The sequence below is a fragment of the Pan troglodytes genome, chromosome 18, assembly GCF_028858775.2.
Source record: "Pan troglodytes isolate AG18354 chromosome 18, NHGRI_mPanTro3-v2.0_pri, whole genome shotgun sequence".
NCBI lineage: Eukaryota > Metazoa > Chordata > Mammalia > Primates > Hominidae > Pan > Pan troglodytes.
Window position 1 is genome coordinate 2,591,367 of NC_072416.2, and position 24,256 is coordinate 2,615,622.

The 24,256-nt window shown below is 59.2% G+C and overlaps 2 protein-coding genes across 43 annotated transcripts in view; one reads left to right on the forward strand and one right to left on the reverse strand.

The window, feature by feature from the left end:
• The window catches only part of FAM234A (family with sequence similarity 234 member A), a 38,121-nt gene extending 20,961 nt beyond the window's left edge, over positions 1-17,160 (forward strand). For 9 of the 37 annotated variants that reach the window (XM_063796346.1, XM_016928978.4, XM_016928979.4 and 6 more), the window contains 10 exons: positions 5,924-6,040; positions 6,409-6,600; positions 7,824-7,954; positions 8,486-8,618; positions 8,817-8,946; positions 9,647-9,787; positions 10,085-10,160; positions 10,401-10,595; positions 11,038-11,140; positions 11,235-12,520. In XM_063796346.1, coding sequence (XP_063652416.1) covers positions 5,924-6,040; positions 6,409-6,600; positions 7,824-7,954; positions 8,486-8,618; positions 8,817-8,946; positions 9,647-9,787; positions 10,085-10,160; positions 10,401-10,595; positions 11,038-11,140; positions 11,235-11,446 — 1,430 coding nt within the window. In that variant the 3' untranslated portion in view covers positions 11,447-12,520. Of the gene's footprint in view, positions 1-5,923; positions 6,041-6,408; positions 6,601-7,823; positions 7,955-8,485; positions 8,619-8,816; positions 8,947-9,646; positions 9,788-10,084; positions 10,161-10,400; positions 10,596-11,037; positions 11,141-11,234; positions 12,521-15,801; positions 16,032-16,473 lie in introns of those variants that run through there. The other 28 variants (XM_016928988.3, XM_063796354.1, XM_063796356.1 and 25 more) reach the window with 14 other exon arrangements.
• On the reverse strand, positions 15,335-23,029 carry RGS11 (regulator of G protein signaling 11). 6 transcript variants are annotated; one of them, XR_008539719.1, is made up of 17 exons: positions 22,924-23,026; positions 22,475-22,571; positions 22,356-22,406; positions 22,049-22,155; positions 21,287-21,338; positions 21,116-21,174; positions 20,833-20,909; positions 20,553-20,634; positions 19,941-20,009; positions 18,612-18,641; positions 18,471-18,532; positions 18,265-18,378; positions 18,047-18,162; positions 17,807-17,894; positions 17,586-17,724; positions 16,464-16,612; positions 15,335-15,977 (listed from the first exon to the last, which is right to left on the reverse strand). XR_008539719.1 is itself a non-coding variant. In XM_016928994.3 (17 exons), exons 1-17 carry the CDS (start codon positions 22,984-22,986, stop codon positions 15,947-15,949), a joined length of 1,320 nt encoding a protein of 439 aa, XP_016784483.1. In that variant the 5' UTR covers positions 22,987-23,026; the 3' UTR covers positions 15,335-15,946. The 6 variants fall into 6 exon arrangements, 5 of the variants coding, with proteins under 5 accessions (XP_016784483.1, XP_016784480.1, XP_016784481.1 ...); XM_016928994.3 differs by having other exon boundaries at positions 16,530-16,612; XM_016928991.3 differs by having other exon boundaries at positions 15,335-16,410; positions 16,530-16,612.
• Between the last annotated feature and the right edge of the window lie 1,227 nt (positions 23,030-24,256).

Here is a 24,256-nt window from a genome sequence, read left to right on the forward strand (position 1 = left end):
TCTTCCCAGGGGATGGGGCGGAGGGGGCAGAACTGTGTCTGCGAGTCTAGAAGTGGCCTTTAAACAGTGAATCAATCCCAAGTGGCTGCCAGTTCTATGTCCAAGGTTTTCCCGGAGTTTTAGGGAGCGATAGACCAGCCTTTTTATTTTTGAGATGGAGTTTCGCTCTTGTTGCCCAGGCTGGAGTGCACTGGCACAATCTCAGCTCACCGCTACTTCTGCCTCCGGACTTCAAGCGATTCTCCCGCCTCAGCCTCCCAAATAGCTGGGATTACAGGCGTGCAGCACCACGCCCAGCTAATTTTGTATTTTTAGTAGAGATAGGGTTTCTCCATGTTGGTTAGGCTGGTCTTGAACTCCTGACCTCAGATGATCTGCCCACTTCGGCTTCCCAAAGTGCTGGGATTACAGGCATGAGCCACCACATCCGGCCTCGGTTCTCCCCCGCCCTTTTTTTTTTTTTTTTTTTTTTTTTGAGATGGAGTCTCGCTCTGTCGCCCAGGCTGGAGTGCAGTGGCAGGATCTCGGCTCGCTGCAAGCTCCGCCTCCCGGGTTCACGCCATTCTCCTGCCTCAGCCTCCCGAGTAGCTGGGACTACAGGTGCCCGCCACCACGCCTGGCTAATTTTTTGTATTTTTAGTAGAGACGGGGTTTCACGGTGTTAGCAAGGATGGTCTTGATCTCCTGACCTCATGATCTGCCTGCCTCGGCCTCCCAAAGTGCTGGGATTACAGGCGTGAGCCACCGCACCCAGCCAGTTCTCCCTTTTTTAGGAAGGATGAGTTGGGTAAATAAACAAAAGTAGCCCATTTGGGTACTTTTCTAAATTAAAACATTTAATGAAACAGAGCTTCTGGGTGAAAGATAGAGAGAAGGCTGTCATAAAATGTAAAAAACCCGCACCAGCTCGTATGGTCCAGTCTTGCTAGGGTGACCCAGCTCACATCCTGGTTAGTGAAAGGAAAGCAGGCATTCATTCCTGTCTCCTGACCTTGCCATTCTGGAGTCTTGGCCGTTATGAAAAGCAATGGAATCAGCCTTAGTCAGGACATTCTGCTTCTAGGAGAACAGCAGCTGCAGTCACCCACGTCAGTGGGCGTGAGCACTGACAGCCTCAGTGTTTCCTGGCACAGAATTCAGGGCTTCTCCAATGCCATCAATAGGGTTTCTCGTTGAAACCTCACTTAGGGTCAGTTTGTGTTCAAAAAAATTTTTTTTTTTTGAGATGGAGTCTCACTCTGTCGCCCAGGCTGGAGTGCAGTGGCACGATCTTGGCTCACTGCAAGCTCTGCCTCTTGGGTTCATGCCATTCTGCTGCCTCAGCCTCCCGAGTAGCTGGGATTACAGACACCTGCCACCACGCCTGTCTACTTTTTTGTATTTTTTAGTAGAGACAGGGTTTCACCATGTTGGCCAGGATGGTCTCCGTCTCCTGACCTCGTGATCCGCCTATGCCACCACGCCCAGCTAATATTTGTATTTTTAGTAGAGACCGGGTTTCACCGTGTTGGTCAGGCTGGTCTCGAACTCCTGAGCTTGTGATCCGCCCGCCTCAGCCTCCCAAAGTGCTGAGATTACAGGCGTGAGCCCCAGCGCCTGGCCCTAATTTTGTATTTTTGGTGAAGATGGGGTTTTACCATGTTAGCCAGGCTGCTCTTGAACTCCTGATTTTAAATGATCCCCTCCCTCGGCCTCCCAACGTGCTGGGATTACAGGCGTAAGTCACCACACCTGGCCCAATTCAGTGATTTGTAGTCAGTTTGTAGAGTTATGTAGCTGTCAGGACAATTCCATTTTAGAGTATTTCCATCATCCCTAAAAGATTCCTCAAGAGGCTGGGCACAGACCGCATCTCTACAAAAAATACAAAAATCAGCCAGGCGTCGTGGCATGCAGCTGTGGTCCCAGCTACTTGGGAGGCTGAGGTAGGAGTATCACTTACACCTGGAAGGTTGAGGCTGCAGTGAGCTGTGATCGCGCCACTGCACTCCAGCCTGGGTGACAGAGGGAGACCCTGTCTCAAAAAGAGAAAATTCCTCATTACCTTTGCCATCACTCCCTGTTCCCTCCTCTCCTAGCCCTGGGCAACCTAGTCTCCTGTCTCCAAAGATTAGTCTTTTTATTTTTTTAGACGGAGTTTTGCTCTTCTTGCCCAGGCTGGAGTGCAATGGCACAATCTCCGCTCCTCTCAACCGCCACCTCCCAGATTCAACTGATTCTCCTGCCCCAGCCTCCCGAGTAGCTGGGATTACAGGCATGCACCACCACGCCCAGCTAATTTTGTATTTTTAGTACAGATGGGGTTTCTCCGTGTTGGTCAGGCTGGTCTCAAACTCCTGACCTCAGATGATCCGCCTGCTTAAGTCTCCCAAAGGGCTGGGATTACCGGCGTGAGCCACCGCGCCCGGCCTCTAGACATTTCTTAGAAGTGAAATCATACAGTATGTAAGTGAAGGAGTGTGACTTCCTTCACTTAGCGTGATATTTTGCCGTTCGTTTGTGTCGTGGTCTGTCTGTGTCTTTCCGTTGCTGAGCAGTGCTCCTGGGAGGGTTGGCTGATGATCACCTGGATAGCTCTCAGTTGAGACTCTTATGAATAATTCTGCCGTGAACATTCACGTGCAGATCTTCGTGTGGATATGTTTTCATTTCTCTTGGGTAGATTGCTAGGAGTGGAATTGCTGAACCCTATGGTAAGTTTATGTTTAACTTTCTGAGGAGCTGACAAGCTGTTTTCTAAAGCGACTGCACCATTTGACTATTTTCCATTCCTACTACAATGCTGAGGAGGCCTTTAGTTTCTTGTTATTGTCTGTCTTCTTATTACACTCATGCTAGTGGGTGTGAATTAGAATCTCCCAGTGACTGAAAATGTTGGGTCCCTCTTTTCGTGTGAGTTTTAGCCATTCTTGCATCTTCTTTGGTGAATGTCTATTCTTGCATCTTCTTTGGTGAATGTCTATTCTTGCAGTCTTTTGCCCATTTTTAGAAATTAAAAATAATTTATTTTTATTTATTTATTTATTTATTTGAGATGGAGTTTTGCTCTTCTACCCCAGGCTGGAGTGCAATGGCGCAATCTCGGCTCCCTGCAACCTCTGCCTCCCAGGTTCAAGCGATTCTCCTGCCTCAGCCTCCCAAGTAGTAGCTGGGATTACAGGCACAGGCTACCATGCCTGGCTAATTTTTTTTTTTTTTTTTGAGACAGAGTTTCGCTCTTGTTTCCCAGGCTGGAGTGCAATGGCCCGATCTCAGCTCACCGTAATCTCCACCTCCCAGATTCAAGTGATTCTCCTGCCTCAGCCTCCCGAGTAGCTGAAACTACAGGCATGTGCCACCACACCCGGCTAATTTTGTATTTTTAGTAGAAACGGGGTTTCTCCATGTTGGTCAGGCTGGTCTTGAATTCCCGACCTTAGGTGATCGGCCTGCCTCAGCATCCCAAAGTGCTGGGATTACAGGCACGTGCCACCACTCTTGGCCGTAACTTTTGTATTTTTAGTAGAGTTGAGGTTTCACCGTGTTGGCCAGGCTGATCTCAAACTCCTGACCTCAAGTGATCCGCCTGCCTTGGCTTCCCAAAGTGCTAGGACTACCGGTGTGAACCACCACGCCCGGCCTTTTCACTCTCTTGATAGTGTCCTTCGATGCATAAAAGCTTTTAGTTTCAATGAAGTCTTTTTTTTTTTTTTTTTTTTTTTTTGGAGACAGTCTTGCTCTGTCATCCAGGCTGGAGAGTGCAGTGGCGTGATCTCGGCTCACTGCAACCTCCACCTCCCGGGTTCAAGCGATTCTCCTGCCTCAGCCTCCCAAGTAGCTGGGATTACAGGTGCCCGCCTCCATGCCTGGCTAATGTATGTATTTTTAGTAGAGACGGGGTTTCGCCATATTGGCCAGGCTGGTCTCAAACTCCTGACCTCAGGTGATCCACCCACCTCGGCCTCCCATAGTGCTGGGATTACAGGCGTGAGCCACCGCACTCAGCCTCCTGTGCTTTTGTATCAAAGAAACCATCACCAGATCCCTTGTCATGAAGATTTTTCCCGTTTTTTTTTTTCTAAGAGTTTTATAATTTTAGCTCTTACGTTTAGGTCTTTGATTCATTTTGAGTTCGTTTTTGTGCATGACGTAAAGATTCAACTTCATGCTGGGCGCAGTGGCTCACACCTGTAATTCCAGCAGTTTCAGAGGCTGAGACAGGAGGATCAGTTGAGGCCTGGAGTTCAAGGCCAGCCTGGGCAACGTAGCCAGACCCTGTCTCTAAAATAAGGGGGACGGGGTTCAACTTTATTCTTTTTTTTTTTTTTTTTTTTTTTTTTTGAGATCGAGTCTCGCTCTGTCGCCCAGGCTGGAGTGCAGTGGCTCACTCTCAACTGACTGCAGCCTCCACCTCCTGGGTTCAGCCGATTCTCCTGCCTTAGCCTCCCGAGTAGCTGGAACTATAGGCGCCTGCCACCACGCCCGGCTAATTTCTGTATTTTTAGTAGAGAAGGTTTCGCCATATTAGCCAGGCTTGTCTCGGACTCCTGACCTTGTGATCCACCCGCCTCGGCCTCCTAAAGTGCTAGGATTACAGGCGTGAGCCACCTCGCCCGGCCTATTTTTTTTTTTTTTTATTGATCATTCTTGGGTGTTTCTCGCAGAGGGGGATTTGGCAGGGTCATAGGACAATAGTGGAGGGAAGGTCAGCAGATAAACAAGTGAACAAAGGTCTCTGGTTTTCCTAGGCAGAGGTCCCTGCGGCCTTCCGCAGTGTTTGTGTCCCTGGGTACTTGAGATTAGGGAGTGGTGATGACTCTTAACGGGCATGCTGCCTTCAAGCATCTGTTTAACAAAGCACATCTTGCACCGCCCTTAATCCATTCAACCCTGAGTGGACACAGCACATGTTTCAGAGAGCACAGCGTTGGGGGTAAGGTCACAGATCAACAGGATCCCAAGGCAGAAGAATTTTTCTTAGTACAGAACAAAATGAAAAGTCTCCCATGTCTACTTGTTTCTACACAGACACAGCAACCATCCGATTTCTCAGTCTTTTCCCCACCTTTCCCCCCTTTCTATTCCACAAAACCGCCATTGTCATCATGGCCCGTTCTCAATGAGCTGTTGGGTACACCTCCCAGACGGGGTGGTGGCCGGGCAGAGGGGCCCCTCACTTCCCAGTAGGGGTGGCCGGGCAGAGGCGCCCCTCACCTCCCGGAGGGGGCGGCTGGGCCTGGCCTATTTTTTTGTTTTTGTTTTTTGAGATGGACTCTAGCTCTGTCGGCCAGGCTGGAGTGCAGTGGTGCAATCTCGCTCACTGCAACCTCTGCCTCCTGGGTTCAAACGATTCTTGTGCCTCAGCCTCCCGAGTAGCTGGGATTACAGGCACGCGCTACTACACCCAGCTAATTTTTTGTATTTTTAGTAGAGACAGGGCTTCACACGTTGGCCAAGATGGTCTCAATCTCTTGACCTCGTTATCTGCCCTCCTGGGCCTCCCAAAGTGCTGGGATTACAGGTGTGAGGCACCTTGCCCGGCCAACTTCACTCTTTTGGTGTTTGATTTTAGGGCATAAAGTTTATCACTTGAGTCCTTGAATGAAAGGAAGTGTAAACCCTGATGAGTATGGAGTGTGGACTGTCTAGATGCCCCTGGTCTAGGGAGGGATTTATCCCTGAACAGAAGGTGCCAGAACTTCCAATTCTTAATGCCCAGATGTCCTGCTTGTTCCTTTCTGAAGGTTAACACTAGGCATTGTTGTCCACCCCCTGGTGTTCAGGAAGGAAACTACTCATCCTAGTGAGGAAGAAGCCACCGTCCTCGTTGGGTGCCCTCACAGTGGCAGGTTCCATGTAGCAGAGAAGTAGGTCGTGCTGGACCTGATCGTTCCTGGAAACCAGGCATGGCCCGCGGAGTATAGTCTGTGGTTTTCTCTTTCAGTTATCTATGACTTTCTGGCTGTGGACGATATAAACGGGGACAGGATCCAAGATGTTCTTTTTCTTTATAAAAACACCAACAGCAGCAACAATTTCAGCCGATCCTGTGTGGACGAAGGTAATTTCATTTTATATGAAAAAGGCGGAGCTCCCTGTAGAAAGAGGAATCGTCATTTTGGGTCACCCTCTCGCTTTCAGCGTTTGGGGGAAGCAGATGGTGGTGTTTCTGGACCCATCTCGTCATCCTTCCTGGCAGACCAGAAAGAGGCCTGGAAGCCCATTCCCAGCACTGCCCTGGCCCCTGAGCCCCATGGGGTCAGCATTAGAGCCCCGGGAGCCTGCAAGATAAAGGAGATCCACCTGGCGGGAGGGGCTGTGGCCTAGGAGAGGTGTGAGGAAAACAGACCTGTAACAGCACATGCTGGGGCTGGCCGGCCTGCCTGCCCAGATGCTGCAACAGTGAGGTGCCGGTGTCTCTCCCTACAGGCTTTTCCTCTCCCTGCACCTTTGCAGCTGCTGTGTCGGGGGCCAACGGCAGCACGCTCTGGGAGAGACCTGTGGCCCAAGACGTGGCCCTCGTGGAGTGTGCTGTGCCCCAGCCAAGAGGCAGTGAGGCACCTTCTGCCTGCATCCTTGTGGGCAGACCCAGTTCTTTCATTGCAGTCAACTTGTTCACAGGTAGGCCAGCCAGGCAGCGGGGTTCTCACTGAGGGCCTCTCACCTGAGCCACCTCACCCTGAAGGCTAATGCCAGGAGGCCGCGACGAGGCTCAGCCCTGTGATCTTGAGGGTGGCTGGATGGGAAGGAAGGTTATGGGGAGAACCTCGAAGTGAGGCTGCAAGTGCGTGGAAGGCACACGCCTCGGCTGCCTTCAGCTGCACTGTGTCTGTTACCTCCCGTTACACCTTGCTGGTGGGCTGTAACACACAGGGGCAGTCCGATGTCACCTGCCGTGGGGTAGCAGAGAGGAGGAGCGGCTTGGCCCCCGGCTGCTCCTGGGGTGTCAGTGGTGGCAGTGCCCAGGGCGAGCCCAGAACATGAACCAGCACTCGGCCCGTCAGGGGAGATCGGGGCCTGTGAGTGCCCCTAAGCCTGAGGGTGCAGGTCTCTGAGCCCCAGCGGAGCCGGCCTCGTGGAAGGACGAGGGAAAGAATGCGTGGTGCACGGGGCCGCGTGTGTGTGTGGGCTCCTTGCACCTCATCGCGGTCTGGAAGAATTCTGTGCCTAGATTTGGTGAATGTTCATATTTCCCTTACAAGCTGTCATTTTAAGGATATGGAGGAGAATAAAGAGCAGGCTGAAAATATTTTAAGAATCAAGGAATCTGTCTTTAAAGAAAGGTTTGGATGAGATTGTGTGTGTGTAAGGAGTTGGACCAGGACCTGTGGCCAGTAGACCCGCCTCCGGGCGCACACCTCCACTCTTGCCTTCTCTGTGGAGGGCAGAGGAAGGGGCCACTCAGCTGGGGCCTGCATGGCACCAAGGGCACACCTGCAACCCCAGCAGGAGGCAGGGGCTTCGAGAGGTGGGTGAGGTCAGGCTTCATCCACTCGGGCGGGAGGGTCAGCATGGGCCCTAGAGGTTCCAGAACACGCAGATAGGAGAAAAGGAAGGGGGAACTGTGCGGTTCCCAGGAATGAGGCTGTCAGCGTTTGGCGTATTGCCACCGAGTCTCCATACACGGGCAGGACGTGTGTCCACCACCTCCTCGTGCTGCTCCTTCACGAGCACGGGAGTGCCGCCCTCCCCTCCTGTTGGCATCTGCTCTGAGTGTGCGGTGAGCCGTGGGCTCACGAGGGTGACACCTCAACAGGAGCCTGCCTGTCACAGGCCTTGCGGTTGCCGGGCTGCTGTTGAAGGGGACTCAGGGCCACGTTCCGTGACCGTGTGCTTGATTCTAGGGGAAACCCTGTGGAACCACAGCAGCAGCTTCAGCGGGAATGCGTCCGTCCTGAGCCCTCTGCTGCAGGTGCCCGATGTGGACGGCGATGGGGCCCCAGACCTGCTGGTTCTCACCCAGGAGCGGGAGGAGGTACAGCCCAGCCTGGCTCTCCTCCCAAGTCACGAGGCCACCTGCCACACGGCCCTGCTCTACCTCCCCATCTGCTGCCACTTCCCAGACAGGATTCGGGTCTGACCACTTGCCGGGGACTCGCCCAGAGCCCCACGTTCCCAACTCCCATAGACCCAGCATACTCAGGGGGCTCCACCTCTACCAGGCAGCTTTGGGGCCTCCCCAAGAACAGTGGAGTACACACTTCCCATTTGTGCTGTTGCAGTGTTGGGGGTGAAGCTCTGAGGGCTGGGAGCACCTGTGAGGCACTGGGGCTGCCCTGCCTGCCTCATGTGCCCCGTGCAGTGTGGAGGCACCGACCATCGTGGCAGACTCTGATGTCAGCGTGTCTTTCCTCAAAACCAAGAGCCTGTGGGCCCCTTACCCTTCCACATCTCCCATTGTAGAGTGCCCCGCCCCCAGGCTCAGGTCCCTCTCTTCCTGGGCCTTGTGTCCTTGCAGCCCCAGGCTCAGGTCCCTCTCTTCCTGTGTCATCCTGTGTCATTGCAGGTTAGTGGCCACCTCTACTCCGGCAGCACCGGGCACCAGATTGGCCTCAGAGGCAGCCTTGGTGTGGACGGGGAAAGTGGCTTCCTCCTTCACGTCACCAGGACAGGTGCCCACTACATCCTCTTTCCCTGCGGTACGTTGTTTCTGCCACATCCCTGGCCGGCCTCACTTGTGGAGCATGACTGCCCTGCGGCTCCTCAGGTCCTGCTTCTGCTCTCGAGGTGCTGGAGTCAGGAAGCCCAGGGGCCTGGCTCCATGTGGCACTGCGTGCTCCTGGTCCGGGTTCACAGCGTGACCCTGGTGACCTCGGGCCCTTCTGTGTTTTGAATAGCAAGCTCCCTCTGCGGCTGCTCTGTGAAGGGTCTCTACGAGAAGGTGACCGGGAGCGACGGCCCGTTCAAGAATGACCCGCACTGGGAGAGCATGCTCAATGCCACCACCCGCAGGATGCTTTCCCACAGGTGGGTCCGGGCCGCAGCCTTTCTCCATGCAGAGCGCCCACCCCATGGCTCTGCTCGCCTGCCTCAGCATTCGGACAATCTGTGTGGAGCTCAGAGCAGCCCCACAGGCAGGGAGGTGCTGGGGGTACCGCAAGGTCACCCTGGGCTCACATGTGAGAAATGGTCAAATAAAAGCCGAGTAAAGAGAAGAAAGGTTCCCGACGCTGTGCCTGTCTGTCTCCACGGAAAGTGGGGGTCTTTCTTCTCTTTTCTGTTTTTGTTTTTTTTTTTTTTTTTAAGACGGAGTCTTGCCCTGTCCCCCAGGCTGGAGTGCAGTGGTGCGATCTCGGTTCACTGCAAACTCCGCCTCCCGGGTTCAAGTGATTCTCCTGCCCCAGCCTCCCGAGTAGCTGGGATTACAGGCGCGCACCTCCACGCCCAGCTATTTTTTGCATTTTTAGTAGAGACGGGGTTTCTCCATGTTGGTCAGACTGGTCTCGAACTTCTGACCTCGTGATCCGCCCGCCTCGGCCTCCCAAAGTGCTGGAATTACAGGCGTGAGCCACCGCGCCCAGCTCTTCTCTTTTCAAGCTGTAGAACTGAGAAACGGGTTATGGGGGCCTGAGAGGAGCACCCTGAGACGGGCGGTGCCAGAGCCTCCACTGGGTGCCTGAGGCCGCCCCGGGGACCCGGCGCCCCTTTCTCCCACTCTCCTGTCTAGCTCTGGAGCAGTGCGCTACCTGATGCATGTCCCAGGGAACGCCGGTGCAGATGTGCTTCTTGTGGGCTCAGAGGCCTTCGTGCTGCTGGACGGGCAGGAGCTGACGCCTCGCTGGACACCCAAGGCAGCCCATGTCCTGAGGTACGGGGTTTCCCCAAGGACCGCGCAGGTGCTGCACCCCTTCCCGGCATCCCGGGCACATCCCGTTGGCTGGCGAGGAGACAGCGCTGGGGGTGGGGCCGGAGGCCGTGTGCTGCTGCCCGGGCCTCTTGCCTGTCTCTGGTACTTGCCCCTTGCCCTAGACGTCGGCTCTGTGTCCTGGGCCCTGGTCCAGATGTGGCCATGGGAGACTGAGGGGTGGACCTGTTCCTGGGTGCTTCCTTCATCTCAGTCTCCTCACTGAGACCCCTCGTGGGCGCTTCCTCCATATTGTTCCAGAAAACCCATCTTCGGCCGCTACAAACCAGACACCTTGGCTGTAGTCGTTGAAAACGGAACTGGCACCGACAGACAGGTTCGTTGTTCTTCCTTCGGAGGTGGCACCTTTGTTCTTAGCTGAGGATAGACTGGTCTGAAAGCAGACGGGGCTGCGGCCCAGGAGGCTGCTGCCGTCAGAGCTGCTGAGAAGGTTCTGCCTCCCTCAGAGCATCTGCCTCCAGGGCTGGCATGGCTGAGGGCATGTGTGCCTGTGCAAGCCTCGAGCTCTTCCCGGCAGCCCCCACGTTGGCCCCCACAGTGTCCCCTCCCTCCCCAGATCCTGTTTCTGGACCTTGGCACTGGAGCCGTCCTGTGTAGCCTAGCCCTCCCGAGCCTCCCTGGGGGTCCACTGTCCGCCAGCCTGCCGACCGCAGACCACCGCTCAGCCTTCTTCTTCTGGGGCCTCCACGAGCTGGGGAGCACCAGCGAGACGGTACGGGGCCTCCACGAGCTAGGAAGCACCAGCGAGACGGTATGGGAGCCACCCTCGGAGCAGCCATGCTGGGAGCTGGGGCCAGAGACCCAGGCTGGAGCTCCACCGGGGAGTGCCCAGAAGCTCATCGGTGCCTGGGCAACCTCACATAAGTTGAAGTCCAGTGACAGTCAGGATGAGGTGGTGCAAGCTGAGGCAAAGTGACCTTAGAGGAGTCCAGCGAGAAGGGGCTGATGGCTTTCGGTGGATAGGGGCGCACACAGCCATGCCCTGAAGGGAGTGGCTGCCGGCAAGGACCAGTGTCAGGACCAGGTGGGGCGGGAGGACCTGGGAGGTGGCCACAGAGCTGGGGGCTGGCGTTTGGGGGACCCAGATAGGGCCCCTAGCAGACATAGAGCTCCAGGCACGGTCACTCTGACAGCAGTGTCCTGTGGGAGTGCTCAGTGAAGGGCGTGGGGCCCATTGCTGGTTCTCGCTCCAGGAGACCGGGGAGGCCCGGCACAGCCTGTACATGTTCCACCCCACCCTGCCGCGCGTGCTGCTGGAGCTGGCCAATGTCTCTACCCACGTTGTCGCCTTCGACGGTGAGTGTGGCCTCGGCCAGGGACCCGGGTGTTCCGTGGGGTCTGCCCTGGCTGGTCCTGAGCCGCCCTGACAGCTGCGTCCCCCACCCTGCAGCCGTCCTGTTTGAGCCAAGCCGCCACGCCGCCTACATCCTTCTGACAGGCCCGGCAGACTCAGAGGCACCCGGCCTAGTCTCTGTGATCAAGCACAAGGTGCGGGACCTTGTCCCAAGCAGCAGGGTGGTCCGCCTGGGTGAGGGTGGGCCAGACAGTGACCAGGCCATCAGGGACCGGTTCTCCCGGCTGCGGTACCAGAGTGAGGCGTAGAGGCACGCCAGCCAGAGCCTGTGGAGAGACTCCGCCTGCTGACACTAAACGTCCTGGGAAGTGGGCCCTTCCCTGGGTCTCTGCACTGACTCCCCCACTCCTGACCCTGGTGATGGTCGCCACTGGGCAGCAGCAGCCTTACCAGTCCTCCATGATCACACCCAGGGACCTGCATGGGTGAGGGGACACCCTGGGCCTCTCTCCCGCCCAGCGTCCTCCCTGAGTCCCCACACAGGGCCTCACTCTGCACCCCACCAGGGTCCCGCTCACACCAGGCAGCCTTCATAGTGGTCTCCCTGGCCACCTTGGGCAGAGCTGGGTCATGCAGCACCCCATCCTTACCCGGTGCCCTCTCCTTGCCAGCTTCTCCCCAGGCCAGAGCGGCCATCGCGTAGAAAGAACCAGGGTGTCCCCGGGACAGGCCGTCCCCCACCCCATCCTGTAGAAGTCCATTCCCCTTTTCCCTCTTGTGCTCTGTCCCCCAAGGAGTCATGGAACTCAGGGTACTGGGCCTCAACGGGAACCTGAGACAGCTCCAGCTTCGCAGCCCTTCCCGGAGCTACAGGGGGATCCTCTAGCATGGGGGGTGTGACTTGGTTCCTTTGACCAGGTCCTGTGAGGAACCCTGGAGCAAGGGTCTCCCCCAGCAGGATGGGTGGGGCCTGCTCTGGAGCTGGGCCCGTGGCCGCTCACAGGTGTCCTTAGTGGTGTTGCAGCTGTCTACTGGCTGCATGTGCTGTGAATATCCCAAGGAACTGGCTGTGGAATGCGTGTTTGGGTCAGTCTGTGCCCTCTCAGTAGACACTGGAGCTGCTCTGTCCCTGAAGAGGCCCCGTGCCCCAGGCATGGCAAGCGCCTGCCTCTCCCCTTCCGGTGCTCACACGCCCGCGCCGTGTCACCCGATGCAGGACTCACCTCTGTGCCTTGCTGCTCCTGAGGCCCAAGGGCAGCCACGGTGCTCTGTACTGCTCGGGCCGCCCAGGTCACAGAGCCTGAGCTTCGTAGCCAAAGCAGCCTGATGACCCACCCACCAAGGAAGAAAGCAGAATAAACATTTTTGCACTGCCTGAAAAACCCCGGTGGTCAGGCGTGAGCCTAGCGTGTGTGCGTCTGCCTGTCTGTCTGCTCCCTAAGTAGTCAAATGGATTTGTTCCTGGAGGAGTGACCAGGAATTTGCTGGCCAGCCTGGGTCAGGGTGGGGAGGGCTGCCGAGGAGGCGAGCACCCCACCCAGACCTGCTCAGCCAGAAAGCACCCCCACCCAGACCTGCTCAGCCAGAAACTGGGCACCCAGCAATCTTGACAGCCTCTGGGGGTCTCCGGTTTGAGGACCCCTGCCCACCAAGCTGGGCACCCTGGCCCCATGCACGTGGGTGTGCTCCCACCTGGAACAGACGGTGGCCTCGGCACCGCGTGACGTCTGAGGGCTGGCTGGAGTCCAGCGTGAAGGGATGATGGTAGGGCCGGGGTGAGCTCTGGTGACCCTGCAGGCAAGAGGAGCCCAGGCAGGGGCTCCCCGGAGACGCAGCTTTGGGTGTGGCGGCAGTGAGGGGCAGGCAGGGGCTCCCCGGAGACGCAGCTTTGGGTGTGGCGGCAGTGAGGGGCAGGCAGGGGCTCCCCGGAGATGCAGCTTTGGGTGTGGCGGCAGTGAGGGGCAGGCAGGGGCTCCCCGGAGACGCAGCTTTGGGTGTGGCGGCAGTGAGGGGCACGGGCTTTAGAGAGCCCTGCAGGACTGTCCCACGGCCACGTATGCAAGTGTGAAAAGCCCCGCTTCAGAGCCACACAGGTGTAACCTTGTTCCCGTTGCTCCTTCCAAGGCGTGGTAGGGGGACGTGGGGGATGAGGTTGAACAGGTGGGTGCCCTCGTGCCAGGAAGCGGTTCTCTTGTCCCTGAGAAAAGTAACTCAGCCCAGAAGGCCTTGAGTATGAAAGGGCCATAGGGCTCTGCGGACGCGTCCTATAAGTGAGAACCGCCAGGCGGGCAGGGTGGGGCTGGAGGGAGAAGGGAAGGTTCACTGGGGTTGCAAGAGCTGCCCCCTGACAGCATGGGAGGGAGTGCAGGGGGTCCCCAAAGGGAGGGGACACCCTGCAGGTCAGAGGAGCAGCTGTGCCCCTGGCCATGGAGGGGTGGGCAGGGCCATGAGTCCCACCCTGAGAAGCCAGAGTTGAGGGGCTGGGCCAAGGGGTGCCATTGCTGGTGGGCAGAAGTTTCCCTCCCTGCAGGAACAGCCTGCACCCCCAGACTGTGAAGAAGGGATTCTTGCCCTGTGGTCACTGCGGGCCCTAGAGAGTCTGGGCCATGCCATGCCATGCCCTCTGCAGCTCTGTGGCCTTAGGGCAGGCTGGGGACAACTGCCCCTCCCCAGAGGCTTCCTTAACAGTTTCCTCACTGTTCCCCCTCTGGAGGGCAGGCGTCCCCACACACTACCCTGCTCACCCTAGCCCACCAGAGCACAGTGCCCCTGGCTGTCTCCTCCCAAAGACCAAATGCCCCAAGTCTGCTGCCTGGGTCTGAGAGGGTCAAGTCCCTCCTCCACCATCGACTCCACACACCTGGGACCTGCCCCTTCCCTCACCACACACTGCACACATCACATGCACAATACATTCACACATATGTACTATACACGTGCACACCTCATACATGCAATGTGCACCACACATGCATCCTACACGACATGTGCACACACACCACACATGCATGCCTCACAGTACACCTGCACACGTGCACTACACACAATCACGCATGTGCTATGCATACACACGTGTGCCTCACAGTGCTACACATGCCTCATACACACGACACGTGCACACACACCACACATGCATGCCTCACAGTACACCTGCACACGTGCACTACACACAATCACGCATGTGCTATGCGTACACACCACACGTGTGCCTCACAGTGCTACACATGCCTCATACACACGACACGTGCACACACACCACACATGCATGCCTCACAGTACACCTGCACACGTGCACTACACACAATCACGCATGTGCTATGCGTACACACCACACGTGTGCCTCACAGTGCTACGCATGCCTCATACACACGACACGTGCACACACACCACACATGCATGCCTCACAGTACACCTGCACACGTGCACTACACACAATCACGCATGTGCTATGCGTACACACCACACGTGTGCCTCACAGTGCTACACATGCCTCATACACACGACACGTGCACACACACCACACATGCATGCCTCACAGTACACCTGCACACGTGCACTACACACAATCACGCATGTGCTATGCGTACACACACGTGTGCCTCACAGTGCTACACATGCCTCATACACACGACACGTGCACACACACCACACATGCATGCCTCACAGTACACCTGCACACGTGCACTACACACAATCACGCATGTGCTATGCGTACACACCACACGTGTGCCTCACAGTGCTACACATGCCTCATACACACGACACGTGCACACACACCACACATGCATGCCTCAGTACACCTGCACACGTGCACTACAATCACACATGTGCTATGCATACACAGCACACGTGTGCCTCAGTGCTACACATGCATCGTACACGACGTGCACACACCACATATGCATACCTCACAGTACACCTGCACACGTGCACTACACACAATCACACATGCTATGCATACACACCACACGTGTGCCTCAGTGCTACACATGCCTCATACACATGACACGTGCACACACACACCACACATGCATGCCTCACAGTACACCTGCACACGTGCACTACACACAATCACACATGCTATGCGTACACACCACACGTGTGCCTCAGTGCTACACATGCCTCATACGCACACACACCCATGCATGTGTCACATGCACAGTCACACCGTAAGCTGCACCCACAGCAGGATGGGCTCAGAGCCAGGGCCCAAGGGTCTTTTATTTGTGTGCTGGATGCTGTTGGGAGTGACTGGATGTGAGCCAGCCCTATATGTGGGGATGGCACCGCCCTACCGCCGAGAGAGTTGAAGCTGCACCCCCAAAAGGAGCCAGCTGTACCTTCACCCAGTCTGGGGGAGTGGTGAGGCACTTGGGGGATGGGGAGCAATGCCAGCTCACGAAGGAAGGCTTGGGCAGGGAGGATCAGGGACACCTGGCAAGGATCCACCCTATGGAATCAGGGGCCTCGTCAGTGGGGTGACAATGTCAGAGTTGTCTATAAATCTGGGGGGGAGGCCGCGGCCTCGAGGTGGAAAAGCAGGTGCCGGCGCACCTGTGGACAAATTCTGGAACGCGTTTGGCGAGGGAGGAATAGGCGCAGCTCCAGAAGGCAGTGACCTCGAGGCAGCCTCAGCACGGCACTCTCTTGGGTCCTCTTCCAGGCTCACACTGGGCGACAGCGGAGAGGCGCTTGGACGGGGCAGAGCTCGCGCCGAGACCTGCATGTCCGCGTCTTGTGACGGGTGTGTGGGAAGCCGCCCGCCTGTGCATCTTGCTTCTGGGTATTCGCTGGCTGATTTACTGGTTTTAGAGATGAGGATGGGCACCCAGTGCTGGACTGAAGACCAGAGAAGGTGGAGCTCCCTGTGGCCTTGGTCTCACCTCTCTTCAGGTAACAGGCGCTGCCCTGAGCCAAGCTGTGCCAATGAACCCCCTCCCTGGGAATCCACACCTGGACCCATTCCTTCTGGGCAGGGAGGGCTTGCTGGAGGGAGGGAGGCTGTGCACCCCACAGCAAGACTGGGCCCCCTGGGCACAAGGGGACACTGGTGCTGGGTTCAGCAGCCCCCAGGACCTGGGCCAAGAGGGGGGTGGCTGCTGCATTCACGCAGGACATTGAGCTGCAGGGACTAGAGTGGCAGATGGGCCAGGTCCACTAGGCCACCCCATCTCCACCCCCAGGGCCACAAGCCGCTGTGGGCTCCACAGGGGTGGGAAGGAGTGCAGGGCTGGGGCTCGAGTGCCGTGGCCTCCACGTAAACGGGAACACGCTGTGGGCGAGAAGGGGGCTGAGAACAGGCTGGCCAGCTGGTGTCCTGCCCACCTCACTGCAGGGCCCCAGCAGCCCCCAGGCCACAGCCGCCAGCCACAGGGCACTGCCTGGGCTCACCGTCTCTTCGTCTCCAGCGGGATCCCAGCCTCTGCCAGGAGGCCCTTGTACATGTCAGACTTCAGGAACCTTGGGTAGGAGTCCTACAAGAGACAGCGTCCAGCCCCTGACCCTTCTGCCTCCTCACTTCTCAGCCAGCTCCCCCCGAAGGGGCAGCCAAACATTGCTGGAGCCTCCTCCAGCCACAGAGTCTCCGGCGGACAGGGTGCTGGAGGCAGCCACCCCGGACCTGCCCAGACCAAGGCAAACTCAGGGAGACCTGAGCTCCCGTCTGCCTGGGCCATGTCACAGCAAAAATGGCAAGAGCCCTGGTGGCCATGTGTAGAGGAATAAACCGCAGCACCTCCTCAGCCATTAGCAGGAACCAGGAATGGCTCCGTGTTCCCCACAGAGTGAGGGCAGGGTTGTGGAGTCAAATAAAAAAACAAGGTAGGCCACGCATGGTGGCTCACGCCTGTGATCCCGGCCGGGCAGAGTGGCTCGCGGCTGTGATCCCGGCCGGGTGCGGTGGCTCACGTCTGTAATCCCAGCACTTTGGGAGGCTGAGGCGAGTGGATCATGAGGTCGGGAGATCGAGACCATCCTGGGTAACACGGTGAAACCCCACCTCTACTAAAAATACAAAACATTAGCCTGGTGTGGTGGCGGGCGCCTGTAGTTCCAGCTACTCAGGAGGCTGAGGCAGGAGAATGGCGTGAACCTGGGAGGCGGAGCTTGCGGTGAGCCGAGATCTCGCCACCGCACTCCAGCCTGGGGGACAGAGCGAGACTCGCCTCAAAACAAAAGAAAACAAAACAAAACTTTTTAGATCGAAGCTTGACCCTTATTAAGCATGTGATCTGGGCCAGTCCTTCAGCCCGTCTGAACCCGGAGTGGGCTCAGGATGGAACGCTGACAGGAGAGTGGCCAGGGCGGCCCCAACCAGGTGGGGAAGGTGCTCCCCAGGGGCAGAGTCAACGTGGGCAGTGCCTGTGCAGACAGAGCCCTTGAGGGTGGGGACATGGAGGCCCGTCTGGGATGACCCCTCCTGCCCCTCCAGGCTGGCCCAGCACCCACCTTCTTCATGAGCATGTATATGTGCAGCTGGGCGTCATCCAGGACGTAGCGGTGGGGCTGGCGCAGCCTCTCCAGGGTCTGCTCCATGGTCCGGCTGTCGATGTTGACCCAGCGGGCAGCTCCGGGGGCCAGGAACTGCCTAGGGGTGGGGACAGCACTGGGTAGTCTCGGCTGGGTGCACCTGCCTGTTAGCCAACCGGTGCCCACCACGCAGCACTTACTCATACACGGCATCCACCAGGGTGGGGACCTGGGCCTGCGTTCCATATCGAAGCTCCTCACATGCCTCCCAGAAGCTGAGGTTTTCTCCTGGGGGGCCGGGCACCCAGTCAAGGATCCCATCGAGAGTGGCAGCCAGGGCCGGTGGGGGGTTCCCAGGGAGCTGGTGGAAACCGAGGCGGGAGGGGTCCCAGGCAGCAGCCTCCCCGCTGGGACTGGAGCAGGGGCTGGGGGGTTCTCACCACTGAACTCCTTTCCCAGAAAGTCCATGAAGTGGGCCCGCCCCATGGGGTCCTCCAGGAGCTCCCGGAAGCTGAAGCCCCATCTCTCCACACGGAGCTTCGTGGGGGCAGCCACCCTGGGGAGAGGGCAGGGCTGTTCGGGAGGGTGGGGACTGACCCTCCTGCATCCCCCCAGGCTGGGAGCACACCCGCAGTCCCGCTGCCCCGCCTGGGCTCACGTGGGGGCATTCATGACCCAGTAGGCGTCATTGTCTGAGATCCAGGGATTGCTGGGCAGGCACCCCGACACGAGGGGGTCGTGGGGTCCACGCTGGCCGCAGAAACTCAGGTACCTGGAAGGGGGTATCGGGGCTGGTGCAGGAGGGGCCTCAGGAGCTAGCGCACTCAGCAGGGGTCTCCAGCTGCCACCCCTCACCCCACTCACGCCTCAAGGCAGACGGACGACTTCACTCGGGTCCTGCCCAGCGCTTTCCTGAAGTACTCAATCTAGGATGTGGGGCCTGTGAGTCAGGTCCCCGGCTGGGGAAGGCACCTGGCACCCTCCACTCCCAGCTCCAGAACTTACCTCCCGCTTATAGAAATCTGCACTCTTGGTCTAGAAGGGGACAGGTGGGCTGCAGTTAGATGCAGGTCCCCTGCTGGGGTCCAAAATCCCCAGCAGGAGGGCACCTCCCCAGACTGAGCCCCTGCCACATAGATCTGGCAGAGATGGTGGCCCAGGCCCCCAGTCCCGCCCCTTGGAGCCCCTTCTTCCAATCAGGGATCTGACTTTCGAGGAGACCTCTGGGGGCCTAAGGCTGGCGATCTGTGGAATATTCCACGGAACCCTCAGGTTCTCAAAGTTGCAGTTGTGAGTAATGTGTCATTTTTTTTCTTTATTATTTTTTTGAGACAGTTTCACTCTTGTTGCCCAGGCTGGAGTGCAGTGGTGCGATCTCGGCTCACCGCAACCTCCGCCTCCTGGCTTCAAGCCATTCTCCTGCCTCAGCCTCTCCAGTAGCTGGGACTACAAGCACGCGCCACCACGCCCGGCTAATTTTGTATTTTTAGTAGAGACGGGGTTTCTCCATGTTGATCTGGCTGGTCTCGAACTCCTGAACTCAGGTGATCTGCCCGCCTCGGCCTCCCAAAGTGCTGGGATTAGAGACGTGAGCCACCGCGCCCGGCCTAATATGTCACATTTTCAAATGTACTTAAATTATGTTTTTAAACAACACATACTTGAGAAATACTACTAATGGGGATCACTGGGGAACCAGGTGTGACGTTCATTGGTCGGCACCTCGCTGGGGCCAGAGTGGAGGAGGCGGACGCGCTGCGAGTCCTGGCCTGTGTCCCCGCTCTCTCTGACCAGCTTTGTATGGGGAAATGTTAGGGTCGTGAACTTAAGAAGTTTTATCAGTGAGGTTCTAGGTGCATCTTTCCAGATGTTGGGTCTGGATGGGACTGGTTTGAGCAAAGGGTTTTGCTGCTGCGGGGCTCAGATGCTCCCTCTGGTCTGGTCCCTCTGGTTCTGGAGGCCTCCACCTGGAGGGAGGTTGCTGGATCTGCTCAGGTCTGTCAGAGGCCGTAACCCTGCTTGTCACCCCTCCAATTTCCAGCAAACCCTGATACTGTTCTGGAGAAGAGCCCCCTTCCTCCCCGCCAGCCCCCTCGTCCCCACCACTCCACTTACCTGCACCCAGGGCAGCAGGTGGGAGGGGAGAGAAAGCGACAGTTAGCAGGGGCCTGGGAACAGGGAGTGACCGGGAGTGAGCAGGGGCTTGGGGAGGCTGCACCAAGTGCCCTCTGGGTGGAGCAAATGACGGACAGCTGGGCAGTCCCATGGTGGGTCCAGCAGGGTGCAGCCGGTGTGCAGGGTGAGAGGGCGGCCAGCACGCACGCAGGGGCTCACCATGAGCACACGGCTGGCAGCGCAGGATCCCCGCCCCGGACCCTGCTCCAGCACATTGGGGGCCCCGGGCTGCGGAGGGGAGACGAGATGAGGTGGGGATGCAGTTCCGGTGGCTGACCCCCTTTAAGGCTAAGTTCCCCCTCCCAGACCCCCATGTGGAAACTGACACTCAAAGGAACTCGGGAAGAGTCCCGACCTAGCCTTCAGCTGTCTCTTCTCTGCTCACCACCTCCAAATGGCCTGTCCACCGGGCCTCCCCACAGCCCCAGCTGCTCCCGGCCTGTGAACTCGGTCCCCCCACTGCAGCCAAGGCCGCCCCCACTCTGCCTGCTCCTGAGGCAGAGTCTGCAGTCCCCGCAATCTGGCATCCCTGTGACTCTCCCTTGGGCCCAGAGAGAAGCTGGCTTGTCCTGTGGTCTAGGGATGGAGACCTGGGTTCTGATTGGCAGAAACGCAACTAAGTCACGAAGTGAAAACGTCCTGCCCCCACTAGGAGTTCCAAGGCAGGTCCTTCCACAGGCTCAAAATGGTGGTCCTGAGAGCGCCTGTCGGGGAAGCACGCTGACCCCTGCGCTGGCTGGCGACCCCCACCCTCACCGCAGGTGGGCTCACCGGGGGCCTGTTCACCAGCCAGTAGGTCTGCTCCTGGCACGCAATGACCAGCCTGTCCCCCTTCCTGCGCTGCTTGGCTGCCCTAGGAGGAGGAGGCCGAGTTGAGGGCACGCCCTGCACACAGCAGCCCCTCCGCCCCCACCCTCAGGCCTGGACCTGGGCAGGCAGCCACACCCAGGGGTGCCCTCCACGGTCCCAGGGCCACCAGAGCCTGGCCTGGGCTGGGCTTCCCGAGTAGCCTGGGTTGGGCGCCTGCAGGCGGGGCGGGGCGGGGCCTCACCTCAGCTGCTCCCTCGCCTGCATCAGCACCAGGTCCCACGCGTGGTTGATCTTCTTGTGTAGCTGGTCATAGCAGTCCTGGGGGCAGCGAGGTTTCCAGTGGGTCACCCCGGCCCCTGCCCCCAGTGAGACTGTGTGGGCAGTTGGGGGGTTGGGGACTGTCTTGGGTTTTGGGGCCTGGGCTGTATGTTCTGGGGTAAACTGTGAGGCCCCGGGGGGCCGTGAGTGAGGCTTGGGTTCCTCCAGCTGTACCCAGCCGGGGCGGGAAGGGTGGGGGGTCCCACCTTCTCATAGTCCACCAGGGTCCCCCGTTTTCGGATGTTCTTCTTGGCCAGGTAGATGGCTGGAAGGACAGGGACAGCCTGCAGAGGGGCCAGCTCTGCCCTGCCTCACGGCATCACCCTGAGGCCCCCAGTCCTGGGAACTTGTCTGGGGCCAGCCGTCCCCTTGCTCACCATAGTCCAGTTCTGCAGCCGGCCACAGGGTACTTGTCCAGAAGTACGGGGTCTGGCGTGGTGCAGGGAGAAGGTGTCCAGGACGCCTGCGTCTGTGCCTCCCCAGTGTCACCCCACCCTCAGACCTCCCTGGGAAGAAGCCTGGGCTGGGCAGGGGGTGTCTGAGGGTCTCCCTGCCTGCCCACCACCCAGAGACTCCACTGACCACTCGCCAGTCTCTCCAACTAGAACTGAGATCAACTCGCTCCTTAGGGCCCTGTTCAGAGACTGCCTCCCTCACTGGTCACCCTAAGCCCCCATTCAAGGCGGGGTGGGGCTGGGGGCCTGCACAAGTCTTGGATGTAGTCACAGTCTGTGCCTGGGGAGGGGTACAACGGACGGCAGGTCGGCCCGGGACCCTGATGTGGTTAGGGAGGGCAGGAATGCTGTCCTCAGGCCTTCACAGCCCCTCCCTCAGGGCCTGGGCCTAAGGACCCCCAGGAAGATGGCAGAATCCTCTGCACATACGACCCCTTGTGGGGCCCTGCTGTGGTCCCCAGGAAAACTGAGGCTCCATCCCTCAGCCGGGTCCTTCTCACCACATCGGTACTTGCGGTCCAGGACTTTTGGGGAGGGGGCGATGGACCACCAGTCCACGGTGACATGGCGGAGTCCCACTCCAATCCCAGCAAGCTCGGCGCCCCTCCTGCCTCCCCGAGTTGGTAAGCTGGGTGGGTGGGGGTGGGGGTCCCACCGGCTCCCACCTGCACCCCCGAGCCTGACCTGGAACCTGTAGGGCGTCTCATCTGGCCGGAGCATGAGGCTACGGGGGTCGCGCAGCGGGTAGATGTAGCCATGCTGCACCAGGACGGTGCCCAGGTGCAGGGCCTCTGGGGAGGGGTGGGACGGTGAGCGCGGGGCCGCGGAAGCGGGCGAGGGCGGGACGAGCCGGGCCTCCTCTCCCCTATGTGCTCCCCACCCTTGCACAGCGCGCTCAGCAGGGCTCTGAGAACTGCCAGACTCCAGGAAAACCCAGGCCTAGGTCACCAGCCCAGTGACCCCAGGGCCCAGTGGGAGGCAGGGCGCTCACCCTCCTCCGAGACGCAGAACTTCTGGGCCAACCACTGCACGACGTCGCTGCCTGCACGGGAGAGACAGAGGTGGAGGGAGGCCGAGGCGCGCACGCACCCCCGCCCCGGCGCGCCTCACCTGTCACCGCGTGGGGAATGACGGTGACCAGCAGGCGCTGGCTCCGCATCTTCACGCCCTGGTCGGGGTCCTGCATGCTCACGACCACCCGCTCCATCTGGGCGGAGGGAGTCGTCAGGGGGTGTCTGGCCGCCCCGCAACCCTGATTCCCTGGCACCGGCCGGGATGCCCCGGATCCGGGAGCGCGGAGATTAACGCGCGGCGGCGGCGGATTCCAGGCCGCAGCTGGCGGCGGGGACGCGGGGCGGGCCGGGGCGGGCCGGGGAGGGCCGGGGAGACCCCGGGAGACCCCCAAGGGGCCCCAGGCCTCGCCGCCCCTCCCGGCCTCGCAGAGCCTCCGCCCCAGGCCCGCCCCGCCCCGCGCGCCCCCGTGCCCCATGCTCTCCGGCCCCTCCCGGCCTCGGGCGCCGGGAAATCGGGGGACGGCGGGACACCCACCCGCCTCGCACCTTCCTCAGATGCGGCATCTGCGCCCGGGGGCGGCCGGGGGGCGGCGCGGGGCCGGCGGCCATGGCTGCGGGGCGAGGCCGGCGGGGATGACCGAGCGTCCCGCCCAGCCCCGCCCCGCGCCGCGCCGCGCCCGGGTTAACCCTCGGGCCGCGAGGCCAGAGTCGCCCAGGCCCCAGTTCGGGTCTAAGAGTCACGGCCACGGCCCAGAGACAAACGAGCCGGTCCCCCACGAGCGACCCGAGTCACCCCCCCCTCCCAGGTCCCGGGACGCTGAGGCCCTCGTGGGTGGAGGCGAAGTGGGACGGGGGGCGTGGGCCGGGGACCGAGGGGGGATGTGAGGGGATGGAGCTCAGCTGGAGCAGGGGGTGGTCTCTGGGAGAGGCAGAGGGGCTCATCAGCGAGGGGGGGTTACTATGGGGAGGCTCTCAGGGAGGGCAGCGGGGGGGATGGGGGTTCAGAGAGGGAGAGGGGTTCCGTGAGTAGAGGAGACCCGTAGGGAGAGTGAACTGGGGTGGGAAACGTGGTTTAGGGCCCACTGTAACCCCGGTCCTATGTGTGGGGCCCTGAGGACATTCAGGGACTAGAGGCCTGGCTGTGGGGCCGGGGCCGGGGCCAGCGGTATGACTGCCCGAGGCCTTGTGTCCTGCGATGCTTGTGGCCAAGGCTGCATACATTGCTGTGACAGTGGCTGGTTAGGGGCAGGGTGCATGAGAGACTGGGTCAGCTTTCTACATGGGCTGGATGCCGGCTGTCAGTGGAGCACGTGGCTGCTGCAGAGTGTGACCCAGCTGTCCCCATCTCCTGCTGTGGGTCCCTTATCGGGGGTCCTTCCAGAAGAGTGGCTGATGGCTCATGGCTCACTTCCCTCAGTTTCACGCAGGCCTGGGTGGGCCCGCTGGGGAATGGGCAGAAACCCTGCCCAGGGCACCCTGACACTGTTGGAGAGGAGCTTTACTGCAGGGAGGACCTCAACAGACACCCACCTAGTCTCACCGGCGGCCACCCGGCTTCAGGCCCCACTCCGCTCCCAGCTCTCTCCCTCCTCCAATGGCTATGCCTGTGCCCCAGGTGCACCCCGAGCCAGGCCCAGGATCTTCAGGCCCCACCGGGCAGTCTCGGCTCACTGCAACCTCTGCCTCCCGAATTCAAGCAATTCTCATGCCTCAGCCTCCTGAGTAGCTGGGATTACAGGCTCCCACCACCACGCCTGGCTAATTTTTATTTTTGTTTTTGTTTTTGAGACGGAGTCTCACTGTGTCACCCAAGCTGGAGTGCAGTGATGCGGTCTTGGCTCACTGCAGCCTCCGCCTCCTGGGTTCCAGCGATTCTCCT